The sequence below is a fragment of the Pyrgilauda ruficollis genome, unplaced genomic scaffold, assembly GCF_017590135.1.
Source record: "Pyrgilauda ruficollis isolate IOZ18807 unplaced genomic scaffold, ASM1759013v1 scaffold1, whole genome shotgun sequence".
NCBI classification, from domain to species: Eukaryota; Metazoa; Chordata; class Aves; order Passeriformes; family Passeridae; genus Pyrgilauda; species Pyrgilauda ruficollis.
Genome location: NW_024508100.1, coordinates 6,965,092 through 6,984,914, shown reverse-complemented (window position 1 = coordinate 6,984,914; position 19,823 = coordinate 6,965,092). Strand labels below are relative to the sequence as shown.

The following is a 19,823-nucleotide window of genomic DNA, read 5'->3' as shown; positions in this document are numbered from 1 at the left end:
TCAAAAAAGGTTATTTACCATGAAAGAGCAGCTGTGTTGTAGGGAACAAACCTACAACAGAGAGCTCCAGCATCACTTTCCATATGATTGATCCTCCTTTCTATTGCTTGCTATAGGTAATTTAAAGTTGTTGCTTTGCCATAGCTGGATCTAAGGAGACTAAGGCTTAGTTATTTTCTTCTGCTGTCTATGGTGGATCAAAAGAGTATTTAGTGTCTATCACGCTGAATAGAATTTTGAGAAATACATGTATTCTAAGACAGTCTGAGTTGAAAAATTAGAGTGTTTATGCAATATTGTGTTCTCAGTCCTTTAGAAGACGCTTCATAAATTGGCCCTTGTGCCTCTACTGGTTAAGCTGCTGACAGTTTAACTAGTGTGACCTTGTTAAGGTCATTGATTAGTATTGCAAAAACTGAAGGTTACTTAAAAGGAAAAAATATACTAAGAAGTGGAGTAAGGAGAAATTATTTTGAAATAGTTTCAACATGTATTTTTTACTTTGTAAGTAAAAAGTAGTTTTCAGAAAATATTGATGCAGATGTTTAAATTTGTATTTGGTAATTCTTGTTATAAGGCATGTCCATCTGTCATATTTTATAGCTGGAAATGGAGAATTCCTTCTGACTTAGTTAAAATAACTAGGCTTCCACTAATTATTTAAGCTGTAATGTGCTCACTCTGTTCAGATTAGCCCTAGCCTTGTGAGGATGGAAAAATTATTTTTAGTGAGACAGTGTGAAATAGATGTAAGAGGGATAACAACTTATTTGTCAGAAAGTGTTATCTCTAAAATCAAGCTGCACATCTCTCAGCAGAAATGTTTGCTCTTTGAGTGACTTATATTAATTTGATATGAAAAGTCTGTCTAGTACTGGAATAGAAAAATACTCTTTATGAAATTCTGTTAACTCTAAAACATAATGGAAATGTTTAAAGAACATCTGTGAAACAAAGTACTTGAGAGTTGTAAAATGAGAACTCTTAAATAATATTTAATAAATTAGTTTAGATTTCCAGGTTTTATATCATGTAACTGAATGGTAAAAGAGGTAATAGAATATGATATTCAAAAAAGCTGGAGTGCAAAACAAATTACAAAAATTTTGTTGTCTGATTTCATAATTCCTCTTATAATCTGTCTCTTGCTGTCTTTTCCCTCTCCTCCACATCTAATAAAAGCAAGACATGCTTTAACTGGTCAGCTGAAGTCAATCAGATGTTGTTAGCTTAAGTCTCAAGAATTGAATTTCTCAAATGTCTCACTTATTTAAGTATTAAGATAGAAAAGAGAGGCACCATTATCATCTTGTACAGGGAAAAGCAGAAGAATAAACTCAGTCCTTACTAGGTTTAGCTAAGGAGCTAAAAACAATGTGTCAAAGTTTTGATTGAAGTGACTCATTATCCAGAAGCTTTGCCATATAGAATCAGAATGGTTTGATTTGAAAGGAATCTTTCAAGATCATCAACACTCACTTCTGTGGGTGGGGACTTCTTTCATTAGATAAGGTTGCTCAAAACCCTGCCCAGCCTGACCTTGAATACTTGGAACAGATCATGGACAACTTCTCTGAAAAGTTATTCCGTGTCTCACCCCTTCAATGTAAAAAATGCCTTCCTAATGTCCAATCTAAATCTACCAGTTTTTAGTTTAAAACTCTGTTACTACAGACCCGTATAAAAAGTCTGTCCCCATTTTTCTTCCAAGCGCCTTTTAAGTTCCCTCAGTGTAGCTGGGGATGCATTTCATCAGGTTCCATGGGCTCATGTAGCTTCAGGTTCCTTAGATGGTCTCAAATCTGACCTTGTGCTGCAGCGGGCAGTTCTTCGTTCTCCTAGTCCCCACGTTTGCCTCCAGTGAGTGGAGTAGTGTGCCTGGAGCACTTGCTGGTGAAGACCAGGATAAAGAAGACATTAAGTACCTCAGCCTCGTCTGTGTCCTGTGTCTCCTTTGAGATAGGGGCCCTTTTATCACTGATGTACCTACAGAAGCTTTTTCTTGTATAGAAGCTTAATCAAGCTTGATGTCCCAGGTCAGATTTAACTCTATCACAGCTTTAGCTTTACTATCCTGATTCCTGGCTGCTTGGACAATTTCTCTGTATTCATCCCAAGCTACCTGTCCTTGCTTCCACCCTCTGTATGCTTCATTTTTTGCTTGTGTTTGTCCAGGAGTTCCTTGTTCAACCACGCAGGTGGCTGGTGTTTTGCCCAACTTCCTTTGGTAGGCATGCATCGCTCCTGAGCCTGGAGGAGGTGATCCTTTAATATTAACCAGTTTTCTTGGGCCCCTCTGCCGGGCAGATCCCACAGAAAGCCAAACTGTGCTCTCCTGAAGTCCAGGACAATGAGCTTGCTGTGCACCCTTGCTGCCTTAAGGATCTTGAACTCCACTGTTTCATGGTCACTGCAGCCCAGGATGCCTTTGACCTTCACGTTCCCCAGCAGCCCCAACATTTTGGTGAGAAGGAGACCCAGCATAGCACCTCTCCTTGTTGGCTTCTCTAACTTGGGGAGAAGGAAGGTATCACCATTATCACATTCTAGGTACCTCCTGGTCCTGGATTGCTTATGCTCTGCTATGTTGTCCCTCTAACAGAAATGGGGGTGGTTGGAGTCCCCCATGAGGACCAGGGTTGTGAACATGAGGCTGCTCTGTCTGTCTGTAGAGGACTTCATAGTTCAGTCTTCCTGGATGGGGAGCCTGTAGCAGACCCCCAGTATAACATGGCCTGTTCCTGCCCTCCCTTTCATCCTGACCCATAACCTTTCAGTCAGCTCCTCTTTTGTTCTGAGGCAGAGCTCTGTGCACTCCAGGCAGTTGCTGACATAGAGGATAACATTCCCTCCTTGTCTCCTGTACCTGTCCTTCCTAAACATCCTGTATCCTTCCCTTCCAACACTCCAGTCATAGGAGTCATCCCACCATGTCTTAGTGATGCCAGTAAGATGATAGACATGCAGGCATGTGCATGTTTCTAACTTCTTTTTTTTTATTGTGTTTGCTTTGAGTGTTTCCATAGAAGCATTGTAGCTGGGCTCCCAATGGAGCCAATTTAGTGGCTGGAGTGGCAGAATTTCCTTTGTACTGCTCTTCAGATGCTCTCCTGCTCACCTACAATCCCTTCCCAGGCTCTGAGCATCTTTTGGTGGCTCTAGCATCAAACTGGTAGCAGTGGGATGGACTGAGGCTCCCATTCCCTTGAATGTTTAGGTAGTTCTGCACCATGTCTCAAAGAAGATAAAAGAACAGTGTAAGTTTTCTCATATCTATGAAATATAGGATTGAGGGGCCAACAAGGACTGTGGCATTGACTTGGGGAGAACATTCATCACATGTTGTGCTGTGGAGAGCTAGCAGGAGTGAACAGATTTCTGGAATGTTGTTCTTCAACAATTCAAATAGTATGGACTTCTTAAGAGTTTGAACCTGTGGCTCTTGGATTTGACTACCTTGGGTCAGAATACTAGAATACTAGTGCTTTCTGTTCTCTAATTATGTGATGAAGCAGTAACCTCCAGTGCCCTGCAGCATGTTTCTACCTACTGTTATTTGTGCTTACTTAAAAGATTTTGACTAATTGAAACATGCTGCTGAGCAATATTGAATAATGTTGTGTTATCCCCTTTCTCAAAATGAACACTGCAACCAGAGCAGTAAGGTCACTTTAGGAGAGGGTAAGGGTTTTGTAAACTCAGTAGCAACTGATCCTAATGGGTTTCTATTTGGTGATGTTGCAATTGACTCAGAAAAATCTGGAATATACATTCCATGATGGTGGTGTAAAGAAAGCTCCTAAAAGGTATCATCTTTTCTTGTGTTGACGTGTATTGACTTTCAGTTTTGTTTGGCCACAGAACACATGCTGCCCACATGAAATGCTGCCCCCAGTATCTAGTTCAGATAGTTGTATTAGGTGATGTCTGTTGTGTGCTGGTTAGCTTGCACTGGGATTGAAACAAAACAGCAGATTTTGCTTAGTCACTTGAGTCTATTTTGTTTCCTTTCAGTGAAGGGATATTTCCTGCTTGGAGTTGAGCTTTGTTTTCTCATGCTAAGAAGCTGGAGAGGAGAAAGAAGGCCTACACAAATGCCAGATTGGCATGTGGTTGATAAGTAGACCAATCCAAAAATGCCTTTTCTGGGCTGACATTTTCTGCGTTCAAGAGCAGAATGCTGATGTGTGTGGTGCTTGCACCTTCTGCCCCTGGCTTATCAAGATTGATTTGTGATTGTGGGTGGTATAAGTCTTAGGATAGTTTGTCTATTTTAGGACATGGTTTAGAGTTTAAGCTCTCAGGTAGGACAGGTGTATGCTTTGTGTAAAGAGGGTTAAATGTTAATTTTTGGCACAGATAAATTATGTTCTGCTCAAATTTTTGTAGTTATTCCAGGGATTTACATTTCTGTAAGGACAGATTTGAGATGATAAAATGTTTTACTGTCCTGGAACAAGGCAAATAATTGAAACTAAGAAAAAACAACCCAAAAACCACCACCACCAAAAAACCTGAACCTGAAGGTAGTAGTACCTATTTAGTAGTAGGATTTATGAAACTCCTGATCATATGAATTTCATTAATTCAGTGTTTTATAAACAAAACACTTCTATTCCAGAAATGGGTATCACTGCAAAACAGTAGGTTTATATTGTCTTCTAGTGATGCAAAATAAGCAGTCTTTATTCAAACTAGCATAGATTTCTTTTATGAGAGTGGGTTTTTTTCAGCTGATAGTGAAAGTAATAAAATCTCAACTTTCCCATAAAGCTAGGTCAGACATATGTTTCAATTGACTGATTAATTGTGAAGTCTTCGATGAAAGAGTCTCTCTTCCTACAGTAGAAAGTACCTTTTCTAAAAGTCACCTTTAAACTTGTAATAATTCCTGTCACTCTTCAAAATGATACTTGAGTAGTTTTACAATATCTGTAGATGTTTGGAGTAAGCAGTATGTAAATGACTGCTTTCTACTTTGGATGGTTTTTTTCACTGTTTAATATTATTCATGTATGGATACATATTGTCACAACTTATCATTTTTTCCTCTTTATAGGTCCTGCTGGGGACTTGCATCTGGCCTCAATGTGAAATTAAGGTAGAAAAACACATCTACATATGTGTTTGCTATTAGGATTTAGTTTATTCACTGGTCATGCCTGAAGAGTGATGTTCGTCTCTAGTCGGCTAACAGCCAGGAAATATAAATGATTGTCCTAGAAGTCAAGCCTCTCTCCTATTTACTGGAGTGAAAATCACCTCCAGATATCGACGGAAAATCAACTACAGAAAATGCTTCACGTTATAAGGATGCCAGCCACCTAGATTCATGCGCCCTATCTGTACAGTTGTTGTGGATGGTTTGCCATCTGAAAGCTCCTCAAGCTCTTATCCAGGCCCTGTATCTGTTTCTGAAATGTCTCTGCTACATGCTTTGGGTCCAGTGCAGACCTGGCTGGGACAAGAGCTAGAGAAGTGTGGCATTGATGCCATGATTTATACTCGGTATGTCCTCAGTCTTCTGCTGCATGATAGCTATGACTACGACCTGCAGGAACAGGTATTTACATATTTTAGATGTTGTCCAGTGAAAGTGAGTTTTTGTACCAGTTTTGTTTTGTGTATTATACCTGGGTATGCTTCAGTTGGGGGGTTGGTTGTCTTTAAGTGTGTGGGTGGAAGGAGGGTATAAACCACTCAGGAGTCAGATTTGATGGGTGAACTGAGATTGAAATAGTAAGGTTGCTGTATGGGCAATTACATTAAGCAGTGTTTTCACATGGCTACAATTGATGTCAGAATTGTTCACACTGGAATATCTGTGTTCTAAACGGAAACCATCACTACTTGTGATTAGAAGCTTAATTTAATATTGGAACATTCGTAAATGAATGTAATTCTTGTAAACTGTGTCAAATTGCCCAGCTTCACAGTAGTTTGTAGACCTCCCCATCACTTCCCATGGATTTCATGTTGTGCTATTTTCAGTAAAGAATAAACACCCCCCAGATATCTTTTAGTCTTCAGGTATTTGAAATACATTGTTATACATACATTATTAATTTCTTTTAAAATGCTGTGACCCTAGAACATACTGTTCAGTCTTGATACCTTTTTTTTTTTTTTTTTTTTAAATTTGTCTGCATCATGAACCCTTTTAATAGTGGAGTTTTACGGATTCAGGACTCAGAGAAATTACAGTGTTTTCAGAAAAGGCTGATGATACCATTAAAAATAGACTTTGCTTAGAAGGTGGCTGTGGTGACAGTGGGAAGGAAGAAAAGCAAATACCTATTATTTGATAGCTTAATTATTAGTCCTTTTTCATTACTGTTGTTTTGGTTATAATTCAAGTATTGCTGCCTAATTGCTTCAGAAATTCCATTGTCACCTAGTTTGTCTTTTTAAAAATCCAGCAAGAGCAGAGCAGGTTATTGTGAGATAGATGTAACTGAAGAACAAAAAAATTCATGTTAGATGCTGTCAGTGTTTGAATTCTTAGCAACCATTACCATCCATAAAAGTCTTCATGCTTCCCTTGTGCAAACCAGAAAACCTGTATCTGTAAAAGTTTTTTTTTTATTTTTTTCAAAAGTGTTTCTGGCAGCAGTAGGTGACGTCAGCAACAACCCCACGATTAATAATAATAATAATAATAATTTAAAAAACCCAGTGTAAGCACTTTCTGGAATGCACCTTAACATGTAGGTCTTGGTCAGACATGAATATCTGTATTTTAGAAGGGTCAGAAAAAGGTTCCAAAACCTGTTTGAAAGGAGCATGTGGGATGGGGACATTAAAAACGAAATCCAATTGAAACCACATGAGAACTTGAGGAGCTTTAGAGATAGGCCAGTGGCCTTGGGGGAAATGAAGATGTGTTTCTTTTCAGTCCATTTCAGACCACTGTCATAACTTTGAAGTTGCTACTGTGATATTTCAAATTACTGAAGTGCCAAAATTAGTTTTCTTTTTTATCAGGCTTTGCAAGAAGCAGGGTAACTATATTATGAAAATCTCATTCAGTTTATTTCTCATTTTGATACTTTAACTGGATCCTTTGTGGGTTTGATAACAGAGCTTTTAGGAATGTGTCTGTTCACTTTCCAAGTTGATTATCTGAACCTAATGAGCCAAAGGGAGAAGAATACCACATGCTGACAGGGTAGCCAAAACCTGTGTTGCTGAGCAGGTGCTGTGGTACCAATGTACAGGATGTCTTCTGAACAACATTGGGCTTTGAAGCTGGAAGACTTTTTTCCACCTCCTCCAATTTGATGCTCTTTATAACGTACTTTTACTGTGTTTGTTCACCCTACTTCAAATAACTGTTTCCTAAGTTTTGAGACCTAATACCAATTTAATTTTGGGATTATATTCTGTAGTAATGATTAGATGCACCTGTTACGAAACGTACTGCTCCCTAATTCCTTTTTCGAATAGCTTAGTCTGTAAAGCCTGCAAGTACAAATTTCTAACATAGAATTGAGGAAATATTTAAATACATGTGTTTTGTTATTTATTTATTACTGATTTTTTTTTTTTTTGCTTGTTACTTACTGGTTCTTTGTATCGCCTGACATTTTAAATTAGTTTGGGTTTGGTGAAGTTATTCAGAAACAAGAAAATCTTTATTCTGAAACATGTATTTATGTATAAGCAATTTCAATCCAATTTTGGTGATGGGTACAATATTAAGACAAAGGGGAAAAACATATACTAGTGTTGTTTACAGGTAGAAGTCAAGGAAAAGAACAGGAATTAAATATCTAAATGAGAAGTAATTTAGGAGTAAAATACTTAGAGTTGCTGAGTTTCTTTAACCCAGATTAATTCCCAGAAGATTTGGTCCTTGGCGTCTCAGGAATTTTTTCTCTTATTTTTTCTCCCCATGTGATTCCTTTAATTCTTAAGAAAGATAAGAGAATTTCCACAGAAAGAGCTATTCTCAATAGTGTGCTTATTGCAATGATTTCTCTCCAACTTAGAGGACAGCTACAAAAAGGACTGAAGCAGTCTATTCACATGGAGAAGACGAGGGACAGTGGGTACATGTTGCGCTGGGGGCAGTTTCATCTTGATATAAGATTTTTTTTTCTTCTTCTGTTTTCTTGTAGTGAGAACAGTCATTCACTGGAACAACCTCCTCAGGAATGTGATAGAATCCCTGTTGCTGGAGGTTTTTGAGATGCAGTAGGGTGCTAGATAGTCTTGTCTAATCTCCTTTTCCCTTGGAAGGGTAGACCACATGATTCTTTGAGGTCCCTTCCATCCTGAGCTGTAATGTGATTCTGCAATTCTTTGCTTTTAGAACTCTGTTTTTGGGGATAGTGAGTAGCCCCCCCCTTTTTCCTCCAAATACAGCAGTGGCTTCTGTTCAGAGTAGGTTACAAGGAATGTGTAGTTCTCACAATGGGATTATGCATAGGAACAATCCATTGCAGTTTACTTTTTTTGAGGGGTGGGAGTGAAGAGGACTACTTTAGGAAGTCTTAATCTTATGGATACTGTAATCTTCATTAGAAATGTTACAGACTGAAGTTAAGATGGTCATTAAGACTTTCCACCTCAGAATGTTGATGGTATCATTAGCACTGTTTTAGTTGCTTCAGGGAGCCTCCTTCAGTGCTTGCTTTATAGTGTTCTAGTGTCATCAAGTGTAGCAGGGAAATGGAACTCTGAAGTCTGGACTCAGGTTCTGTCAGGTAAGTACAAAAAAATTTAGTATCAAAAATAAGTAAGAAAACCCATTCCCAACCTTACTAGGCGTACACAGCTATTTAAGATATTGCTGTTGTCACGTTATCAGTCACTTCTGTTTGCAGTTAAAATAAGAATTTCAAAGGAATATGGGAAACTTGATTGACTATGGGAGTCTTGATTGATTAGATCTTCAGGGTTATTTTTGCAAATAAGCAGAATATTCCCTTCTGCTGTGTTAGTAATATTTAATATGTGGGTTTTGGTCTTGATTCTGATACAGTCTTCTGTGGGTTTCTCCAGTGTTACTCTGGTACAGATTTGTGTGGCTTTCTCCAATATATATATATATATATATTTTTTTTTTTTTTTTGGTTTTTTTTTTTTTTTTTTTTTTAAAGGGATGAGTTTTTTATATTAATTTTCCCAGGAAAAGAAACTGAGTGCCAAGTTTCTCAATTAAAAAAATTGGATATTCTGACACGAAATGTAAATTAGAAGAACAGTGTATTACAAAGCAAGGTTTTGTGTACAGTGAGCTAATTTGATGTCTGGATAGAAGATAAGACTAAAGATGTGTGGGGGGAGGGTGTTGTGTTGGTTTTCATTCCTCTTTATTTGTATGTACGTGAGGGTGTGATTTTTTTTGTTTGTGTTTTGTTTGGGTTTATTACTGGCGCTACGTCTATGCCTTGCCCAATTAGAATGGTCTTTGTTGGGTATTGTTATATGGATTCAGGCTCAGTATCACAAGATGTTAGATTGGTGAGTAATGAATTTCCAGAGAGTTCGTAGCAGATTTTTGCAAGTACAAAAAACATAGGTGGAAGTAAAACCCTAATACACTGCAACCAAATTTTACTGGAATGTTTGCAGTTTCTATTCTGGCTTAAACTGAAATAGCTATTAAAATATTGGGAAAATTTATAAGCCAGTTTGTTTTGCCCAGCTGTATTTCAAAGGAATAGAGAATTTCCAAGAAAGGAATCTTGTTTATGGTAAATTGTACTGTCGTACCAGGGTCTTCAGGACTGCTATAGTTATACATGTGTTATTCATACCTATCAAGAATTATTGTAAAATTCTCTAAATATACACACTTTGAATGCATGTTGGTTTGTTGTTAAATACTCAAGTACTGAAGGTAACTTAGTTATTGTTGGCACCTAGAGCACAATTCTTATCCAAGCCATACTTGCTACTTTTGGAAGTGAGTCTAAGAGCTCAAGATGTAAAAGTTCTTAAGAAGTACTTCATTCTGACTGTGTACTCTTTTTTTCTTTTTTTAATTTCCCTCTCCCCTCAGGTTTTTTTGGCACCAATGATATTGCTGATGCGAGGGCTTAAGTGGGTGGAAGTAGGAGGCTCTTTGGGATTTTTTCCCCCCAGTATTGACTGATGGAATAGAAAATACAAAGATAGTATTAATTGGGTTTGCACATTTTCCTTGATTCCTGTGATACAGTTCCTAGAAATAGTTTTGAGAGTTTTGTGGCTAGTTGAGGTTTGTCATATCAGAAGACAAGTAAGTATTCCGGTGGTAGACTTGCCCTTTTTTTTCCTACAACCAAAGATGTTGCTTGTGTACCATCTTTCTAGAGAACAATTCTCAAATTGATTTACACATTTATTAGATGTCTACATGGCCTAAAGATTACTAAAGAAATCTCTTGAATCATGCTATATAAGATATTCAGATAAGATAATCATTATTTAGGTGTGTTAGGGAGTTTACTTGGTTCAGTTTGGTTTGGGTTTTGAGGCCTGTCAATGGTCTCTTCAAAATGTTTGGAAATTACTTGTATTTTGTGCTAAGATAGATGTCTTTTTAGTCACTTTTGGTCCATTAAGGAAAGCCTCATAAAATCTATGTGGATTTACAGACTGTTTAATGTAAGTAAAGTGCAGAATGTTTCTGCCAAGTATACGTGTTTTCACCATTTGCATTTTATTACTGAATTTACTTACTTTGGATAAGTTAAGCAGACAATGATGAAATTGCTGTCAAGTTTTTAACTTTTGGGGACCCACAGAATTGGTGTTGGTGGAGATCTGAACATTGTGAGACAGCCTTTTGACTTCATGCTAGACTAATTTTTGATCAGAATACCTTGCTCTTAGTTTCCTAGTAGCAAACCAACTAGGTGGTTTTAAGATTTGATTGTTGTTTAAATGCTGATTAAAAATATATTTGTAGATGCATGTGTTCTCAAACCAGTTTATGATACAGTAAATACCACATTAAGATAATATAATCTGTGTGAAGCAGAAGGCATTGCCTTAAAATATACTTAGTGTGAAACATCATTTCATTGATCATTCTTTATACAGTATTAAAATCAGCTTTCTATGTTGTATCTTTCACATACTAACTGTAAGCTTAACTGATTTTGAATATAACAAATTTATGGTTTAGAGCTATAGATTTGATCCTGTAGACTGTTATCCCTTATGAAGGGATAGAGTCTTTATTTAAAAAACCCCCGAAACCTAGCCCCAACAGCTAGACACTCTGTGAGATAAAAGGCTTTGTTTGTAAGCCTTTGGTCATGCAGCAGGAAGATCGAAAGGCATTTGTTATGCATACTTTCCATATCAAGTGTTTTCTGTTGCTTTTGATCTACTTCTTTCAACTCATTTTTGGAAGTTAACAGTTTTTTCTGAACCTCAAAAGTAAAAATTCTTTTTTTTTAAAAAAAAAAAAAAAGATTATGTTTTCCTAACTCTCCGAATTAATTGGCTATTGCACTGCAAGCTATGTACTTTTGTGACCAGGTTGAGATTTTTCCTTTTGATTTTTCAATTTTTAACAGGGAGGCTTTTTTTGGGGAAGACTAATTATTTGTGGACTGATTTGAAGTAGTTCCATTCAGGTAATTTTTTATAAGGTGTCATAAAAAGTCTCCAGAATGATAGTTACACTTCTGCGGACTCTGATCATAGTTTTTGTTCTTGCTTTTTCGTACATATTTAAAGTCCAAAATGCAGTTTTCTTTTTTATATTGAGAGAAAAAGAGAGCAGCGGAAGGGACACCTCAGCCCATATGTGACATATTTGAGGGCTTTACCTTGTGGTTTTAAGTCCATAAATGATTTTGGGCTCTCCCTCTGCCATGGGATGGGGATATCTTTGCCAGCTTTAGTCTATGTTTGGCTTGCATGTGCTAAGGACACAGGACACTTTGGTGACTGAACTTGGGTGCACTTGCTAGGTTCCCAGATCCAGTGGAATGTGCTGTTAGTTCTCCTGCCATCCCATATTAACCCAGTAGAGGGACCTGATGTCTGGATTTATATTCTAGTAATAGATACTAGTTTTTCCCATGTATATTTTGGGTGGAAGAGGATGTGGGGTTTTGTATGTGTTTTGTGTTTTTGTATGTCTCATTCATAACCTAAAGAGAGGAGGAGAAATGAAGATTTGGTCCTGTGCACTCCACTAACCATGTGTTGAATGTTAATCTGCCTGGTACGCCTATTTGACAAAAATAACAATGCTGCTTCTAGTATAATTACACCTATTCTTTTATCATCCCGAAGAAATGCTTTTGGGTCACTCAAACACTTTTTTGATAAGGCATTAAATATGCGGAGTGGGTTCAGCTACAGTAAGGAAATGCTGTGTGACTGCTGTACACACGTGTCAGTAAATTTCAAAGTTCACCAGCAACATGTAGAAAAAAATTTCTTGAATGTAAAGCATTTTCTGTTTAGTTTGTGTTACTGCTTACTGAGTTGTATAATCTTAAGCTTGTACTTATAATCTTATACTGGTTATTAAGCAGTTGTGTAGGAACAATTTTTTAAATCTTCTGACCATAGTGTTTTAGTCAGTACCCCAACTAAGTATGTAAATTTCAAATTGTGGGAATCAGTCTATGAAGAAAAGAGTAGATAGGAGGGGGACCAAGACTTTTAGCTGTACTTTTTTATATGACTAATTTGAAATCCTTAGATTACTCAAATGTATATGTTTGCAGCAATGGGAATAACCCCCTTCTTCTTCCCATACATAAACATGTAAACTGAAGAAAGGACCAATTAATCATATTTAGAAGATGGTACTGTATCTTGAAATTAATATGCCCATTAAGCTTATTCATACAAAAGTTAAACCACTTTCTAAAGGCTTATATAACTAAGTTTAAAATTTCATAGAGGAAAACTTAGCTGTGGTCCTGCCCTCCATCCCTTTCTAGGAAGGGGGTACTATAGCTGACAGCCATATAATTCAACTTCTGGGAAATAATTTTTTTGTACAGTATTCATTTTTTGAGAAAAATTAGGTGGATATGGATTCTTCTTCACTTAAGCAATGGAAGATGGCTGAAATGTCTTTACTGTAAAAGCATGTAGCTCAGGAAACTTATTTATTGATTTTTAATTGGCGTTTGTCTTGTTAATTGTGCAGTAACTGACCTGTTCTGTATTTCTCTGTCCATTGACTGTTAGATACAGGACAGGTTTGGAGTATCAAGGACTATGAGCTTGTATTCTCTATTCCGTTTTCGGGGTGGGAATTGTGGTGGCAGGGATTGGAGCTCAGCAGTAGGCTCACAGAGGCTTTGTATTTGTGCAGACTGTAGGGGTTCCAGGGCAGTCAGCTTCACCTCGTTTGTTAATGCAGAAGAAAAGCATTCATTCTCAAGGACTGTGCTTATCTGAGAAACTTTATTTCCATACTCTCTGCTGCGTTTGTATTGGTGTGAGTGATCATGTTGAGCTGCTCATTCCTTTTTTATCAAGTTATGACTGCTAATGTATTCTCACAAAGGCTTACGTAATACAAAGCAGAGATGGAAGCTCAAGTGCCAGGTTGGTGAGTCCTCCTAACAGTCAGGATTTCTTTGCAGCTCTCTCTGTGCTGATACAATTGTACTATTTGGATTTCTGGGCATAATTGAGATACTTCCTTCGTGCTCTTTGGGTATATGTCATTGCATGACAGTACACTTGCCAGGCATAGACATGGGCTGCCTGTATTCTCTGAAATCAGATGATTACAGTGGTCTGTGATGCTTGCCACACAACCTTATCTCTAAAGTCAAGAAAGCAACCATAAATGTTATGAAATAACTTCTCCAGTCATGACATGCCCCTTTCAGACACCTTGACTCTGTAGCGACCATTTCTGTTGAGTTTCTGGCTTTCTTTTCTGCGGTGTAAGTCAGATGTGTAAGTAAAATGATGCCTTTATAGCTCTAGCTATAGCCTTGCTAAATTTTCTTCTTTTCTGTTTTTACTTTAATGGGAAAAGTCTAAAGGCAGTCTGCTCAACAAACATAAGATTTTAACAGATGCAGCATTTGCATGTTCTCTCATTCTTTGGAGTGGGTGTGACAAATTTCTTTTCCTTAGTTTTAGCCTAGAAGTAACTTCTAATTAGTGAACATCATATAGACTGCCCTTTCAAACTGGTAGGATTATAAGCAAAAGTTTATAATTGACAGAAACTCAGATTACAGGATTTTATACTTGGATTGATTAGTTTTGATAAGTAAAATTCTTCCCTGCCTGCCATCCCGAATACCCTGAGGTCATAGCAGTGCATGTTGTGATCTGCTACAGTATCAGCTGCTCTGTTACAGTCGGGCTCTGCAGGGTTATAATTCTCTGGTTGGGACATCTGGGAAAGAGGTGACTTTATAGTGAACCATCTAGTGGGTAGATGGTTCCCTGGTTTACCACTATGAGTCTAAGATGAATTCTTTCCCTGATAATACCTGGATTTGGAGTTATTATCTAACATTAAAGAAAGTTTCCCAGTCCTCTCTATTTCTGTGTTTAGCAATGTTTTTTTGCCATGGAGAAAACTTATGCTGCTCTCTGAAATGTAGTCTTTGTCTGCATTTGCATTGGGGCGTACTAGCTGAGTTTGAGCCCATGTTCTTGTGTTTTTTTCTGAACTGTCTCACCTATGTATTATCTCTTCATCTTTACCTCAGTCTGAGGCAGCCTGTAAGGAATGTCTAAGCTGATCCTGGCCCACCAGATCTTTCTCAGTATTTATAATAAATTTCATTATGAAAAGGTATCCATCATTGTGGCTTTAAGAAATCTGTGAGAGTTTTTCCTGAATCTCAGTTAAGTGGAAGCATTTTTTCAGGCAAGATCACTGAAGGTCTTTATAATAACATTGTTGAATAATTTGTGATCTGTTGCAATTTTCCCCAAATCTCAATTGTGAAATCCTCAAAGAGGCAGTGGTGTTCCATTTTGGACATAATTTGTTATGGAATTATTGAATAGTTCTGTTTGGAAGGGGCCTCAAAGACCATCCACTTCCTAGCCCCCTGCCACGGGCAGGGATTCCTTCCACAAGAATGGGTTTCTCAGCCCCATCTAGCCTGGCCTTCAATACCTCCAGGAAGGGGCAGCCACAACTTCTCTGGGCAACCTTTCAAGTGCCTTATAACCCTCAGAGTAAAGAATTTCTTTCTAATATCTAATCTAAACCTGTCGATCTTCATTTGAAAGAGATTTCCCCTTGTGCTGTCTCTTCATGCTGTTGTCAGAAGTCCCTCCTGAGCTCTCCTGTAGGCTTTTCATGTACTGGAGGGTGCTGTAAGTCTCCCTGGAGCCTTCTCTTCTCTAGGCTGAACAACCTAAAGAACTCTGTCAGCCTGTGTTCATAGCAGAGGTGTTCCAGCCCTCTTGTGGCCCTTCTGTAGACTCAGTTCTACAGGTGCATGTCCCTCATGTTGGGAACCGACCTGGGGTGCACTACTGTTGGTGGGGTCTCATGAGAATGAGACAGCCAGAATCACCTTCCTTTGCCTGCTGGCCACACTGCTTTGGATGCAGCCCAGGGCACAGTCTTCCTTCTGGGCTGTGACTGCACATTGCCAGCTGACGTTCAACTTCTCATCAGCCAACAGCCCTAAGTCCTTTTTTTTTGGGCTCCTTGTGATCCTTTTTCTGCCCAGCCTGGATTTGTGTTTGGAATTGCCTCAACTTGGGTGGAGTACCTTGCTCTTGGCCTTGTTGAACTTCATGAAGTTCACACAGGCCCACCTCTCAAGCCTGTCAAGGTCCCTCTGGATGGCATCCCTTCCCTCCAGTGTGCCAGCCACACCACACAGTTTGGTGTCATTGACAAACTTGCTGAGGGAGCGCTTGATCGCACTGTCCATGTCACTGACAAAGGTGTTAAACAGCATCAGTACCAATACAGACTCAGAGAAACACTTGTCACTGGCCTTCACTTGAACATCAAGCCATTGACCACAACTCTGAGTGTGACTATCCAGCCCATTCCTTATCCACTGAGTGGTCCACCTGTCAAATCCATGTCTTTCCAGAGGCAAGGACAGTGTCACAAGTTCCTTCTGGGCTGTGACTGCACATTGCCAGCTCACGTTCAACTTCTCGTCAGCCAACAGCCCTAAGTCCTTTTTTTTTGGGCTCCTTGTGATCCTTTTTCTGCCCAGCCTGGATTTGTGTTTGGAATTGCCTCAACTTGGGTGGAGTACCTTGCTCTTGGCCTTGTTGAACTTCATGAAGTTCACACAGGCCCACCTCTCAAGCCTGTCAAGGTCCCTCTGGATGGCATCCCTTCCCTCCAGTGTGCCAGCCACACCACACAGTTTGGTGTCATTGACAAACTTGCTGAGGGAGCGCTTGATCGCACTGTCCATGTCACTGACAAAGGTGTTAAACAGCATCAGTACCAATACAGACTCAGAGAAACACTTGTCACTGGCCTTCACTTGAACATCAAGCCATTGACCACAACTCTGAGTGTGACTATCCAGCCCATTCCTTATCCACTGAGTGGTCCACCTGTCAAATCCATGTCTTTCCAGAGGCAAGGACAGTGTCACAAGCTTTGCACTGGTCTAGTAGTTGACATCATTTACTCTTCCCTTACCCACCAAAGCTGTTATCCTGTCTTAGAAGGCCATGAAATTTGTCAGGCATGATCTGTCCCCAGTAAAGCCATGTTGGCTGCCACCAGTCATCTTCTTATTTTCCATGTGCTTTAGTACAGTTTCCAGGAGGATCTGTGCCATGATCTTGCTAGGCACAGAAGTGACACTGACTGGCCTGTAGTTCCCCAAGTCTTCAATTTTTTTTTCTTTTTAAAAACAGGTTATGTTTCCCTTCCTAATATTGCCATTTATGTGAATCATGAGCTTCATAATGTTTTTATTTCAGTCATATAGCAAGGTGTTACATTAGTTTTCTTATGGATAGTAGATATTTCTCTTTACAGCAAATGAAAGGAGAATCACTATGAAACTTGCTTTTTCTAGTTTAGAGGGAAGTGGTGGAATTGCTTTTGCGTAGTTGAATAAAAGAAACTATTTCAAAATCTTTATAATATTTGTGCCTGTATCTTAATTTAAAATTGAATTAAGCGCTCAAAATACTGGATTTCTTGAGGCACCACCAGTGAGAAGAATACAGGTACTTCATCAATTTTTTTTAGCCATAATTATAATTATAATTATGAAGTTATTTTGTCAGGAAACTGCACTTCCAATGTCTTCATGATTGAAAATCTCTAATGAAATTATTTAGTTACATAGTAGATAGGGGATAGTAGGACTCTGAAGAGCAGAGTTTTAAATAGTAGTTTAGATATAGGACCTTAGAGGTTTTTTCAGTATCCAGAGGGCATTGGCTTTCTGTTGATACCTCTTTAATACTGGATGATCATCTCTTGAAAATGAAGGTAATGGTAGTCTGGTTTAAGTATTTGAGCTCTGTAAGCAAAATTTTAGTTTTTCTTTTGTGTGTATGCACACTTTTAAAATCTGTAAGTTCAGAGTGGCATTGCTTTTGTGAAAAGTTCAGCAACCAATGTAGAGCTCTTGCATTAAAATGAGCATTATGTTATAATCTCTAGTTCTGTTAGGAAACATGGTAATGAAGGCACCTAGTAGGTGAAGAGATCAGAAGTTCTTGGTTATTCTTTCTACGTAGTTTACCTGTCTTCATGCATACAGAATGTTTTGCTGAGCTATTTTCTTTCCTGTTTGTTATGAACTTAATACTTTTCAGTCTAAGCAGTAAACCTACTGATGGACACCTGACTGCTGAAAACAGAGAGTAAAAGAGAGGGGGGAAAAAAAATTAAGATACTTATTTAACTAATTTAAACCATTGGAAACTACTGGGTTGTCTGTTGGGTTTTTTTTTTTTTTTTTGTTTGTTTGTTTGTTTGGTTGGTTTTTTTTCATCATTAACCTATAATAAAAGAAGAAAGTCACTCTGTTTGTGTCTCACCGTTCTACAAACTCACTCTCTAGGGTGTGTTACATTTCCTTGTTTCTCAGGCATTTTACTGTAATGTTGGGCTTTGTAAAACCTTTTTGTCTTTGATCCAGAATGGTTCTGATACACGAGAATTATGCCTAAAGTTGGTTTTTTTTTTCTTCACTGTTCTGTACGGTTTTATGGGTATGGTGTTTAATTTGTGTACGGAAGGTGTAAGATCCTCAGTATCCAATACATATATAATGCTGATAAATACTATAGTTTAGATGAAGTTTTTAAACTGCAAAATTTTTCATGGAATAGCTGTAATTCATGGTGTTTGCTAGATTTGTAAAATTTGAGGCTATAAAACTTTTGAGTTTGACCTGGGAAAAAAATCCAAACCCAAGTTTTAAACTTTGCATCCAGATGTGACTGAAGACCATGTGTCCAAAAATTTTTTCAGTGTGCATTGTATAAAGAGGTAGAAAGAAAATGAGAATCTTGTCAGAGCTATGTCCTCAATTGCTGTATCCTGAAGGACAAGCCCTGATGTTCCCAGAGTGCACAAACAATTCACTCACTCTGGAAGGAGGGATGAGACCATGATACCACAGCTCTGGGGTGGGGGCCTGAGAGAGAATTCCATTTAGCTTCCCTTCCCCCATTAAAAAAACTGCATATCTCTTAAAAGAGACTTTTCAGTTTTTAAAAGTTGAAAAGTTTGTAGACAAGTGTCAAATATTTTTCAAATTACATGTGTGAAGGACTGAATGAAATGCTTTATAAATTTCTGTGAGCATAAAAGTTCTTGCTGCTCTGCTGACAGATAGTTGGTAAAGCTGTGATCTATCAGTACAAAGCAAACCTTTGTTAGCATAGAGAAAAACAGTAATACATAGCATTTTGGGAATGTTTTCCTACTGCAGTTGTTGTCTTTGTGAACTTTCCACGTAAAGTCAGAATAAATGAAGTTAACCCAGTGCAAATTTGCTGGTGTACCTGGATCTTCACGCACATAAATAAATGGGTCTGTATTTACTTATTTGCAGCTGTGCCCTTGTGAATGAGCTGGAGGGGTTTTGGGAGCTGGTGGGGGGTAGTTGGTTCTCATCAGTTTGTTTTCTTTCCCATTAATATTGGGAAGAGTTAGAGTGCTCTACAGCCTCATTGTGTAAAGAAATATATAAACTGCAATTTTGGAAATTACTTAAAAATTTATTTTGTAAAAATAAATTGTAGATATGCACAGTCATTTAAACCTATTCTCTGATTTTTTAAATTCTTTTCTATTATTTCTTTTGTTATTCCTTCTAATAACAGCATAGTAGCCTGTTCAAATTTTTGGTTTTAAGTGAATCACTGGCACCTTGCACAAGTGCTAGGAAAATCAGAGTGACTGGTAGCTTTTTGCTCTTTCAGCACTAATTGCAATTCTCCAGTTTTGGTGCTCAAGTAAGACTTGTAAAGAGCAGTAAATCCATCAAATTGCTCTGCTCCTTCTCATGAAGTCACAAATGGCAGCCCTTCAGTGGCTGCTTCTGAGGATGATTGGTCTCTCTTGGTCCCCATTTTTTTCCCATCTTGTTCTTTGATTGCACAGAGACAATTATTTGCTCTGACAACTTGTTTTACTTTGTTTTAAAACCATAGGGAACTAGGAATTCTTTTAAATGATGGTAGGCCTTAGCTTGGTTTTCTTTGGAAGCAGTAACATACATGGAAAAGGTTGAAACAGGTAGGCTGAAAAGCATCAGATGTTTGTGCAATCTGGAGAAGATTATTTTAGACAAGCATACATTTTAAGATGTTTAAGACCATCTTACTGATAGCCAAAATATTTCTTTCATGAGTTGAATATGGGAAGTCATGTATGTGAAACAGACAGTGAAGAACAAGCAAGTCTGGTAATAAATTCT

General features: G+C 38.1%; 1 protein-coding gene across 10 annotated transcripts in view; it reads left to right on the top strand.

The window, feature by feature from the left end:
- Positions 1-19,823, top strand: part of KIAA0232 (KIAA0232 ortholog) — a 66,223-nt gene that overhangs the window by 13,214 nt on the left and 33,186 nt on the right. For 7 of the 10 annotated variants that reach the window (XM_041462536.1, XM_041462017.1, XM_041462105.1 and 4 more), the window contains exon 2: positions 5,060-5,563. The exons of 1 other annotated variant lie outside the window; for it this stretch is intronic. In XM_041462536.1, the coding sequence (XP_041318470.1) occupies positions 5,333-5,563 (231 nt within the window). In that variant the 5' untranslated portion in view covers positions 5,060-5,332. Of the gene's footprint in view, positions 1-5,059; positions 5,564-8,120; positions 8,709-19,823 lie in introns of those variants that run through there. 2 more of the 10 variants (XM_041462448.1, XM_041462276.1) reach the window with 2 other exon arrangements.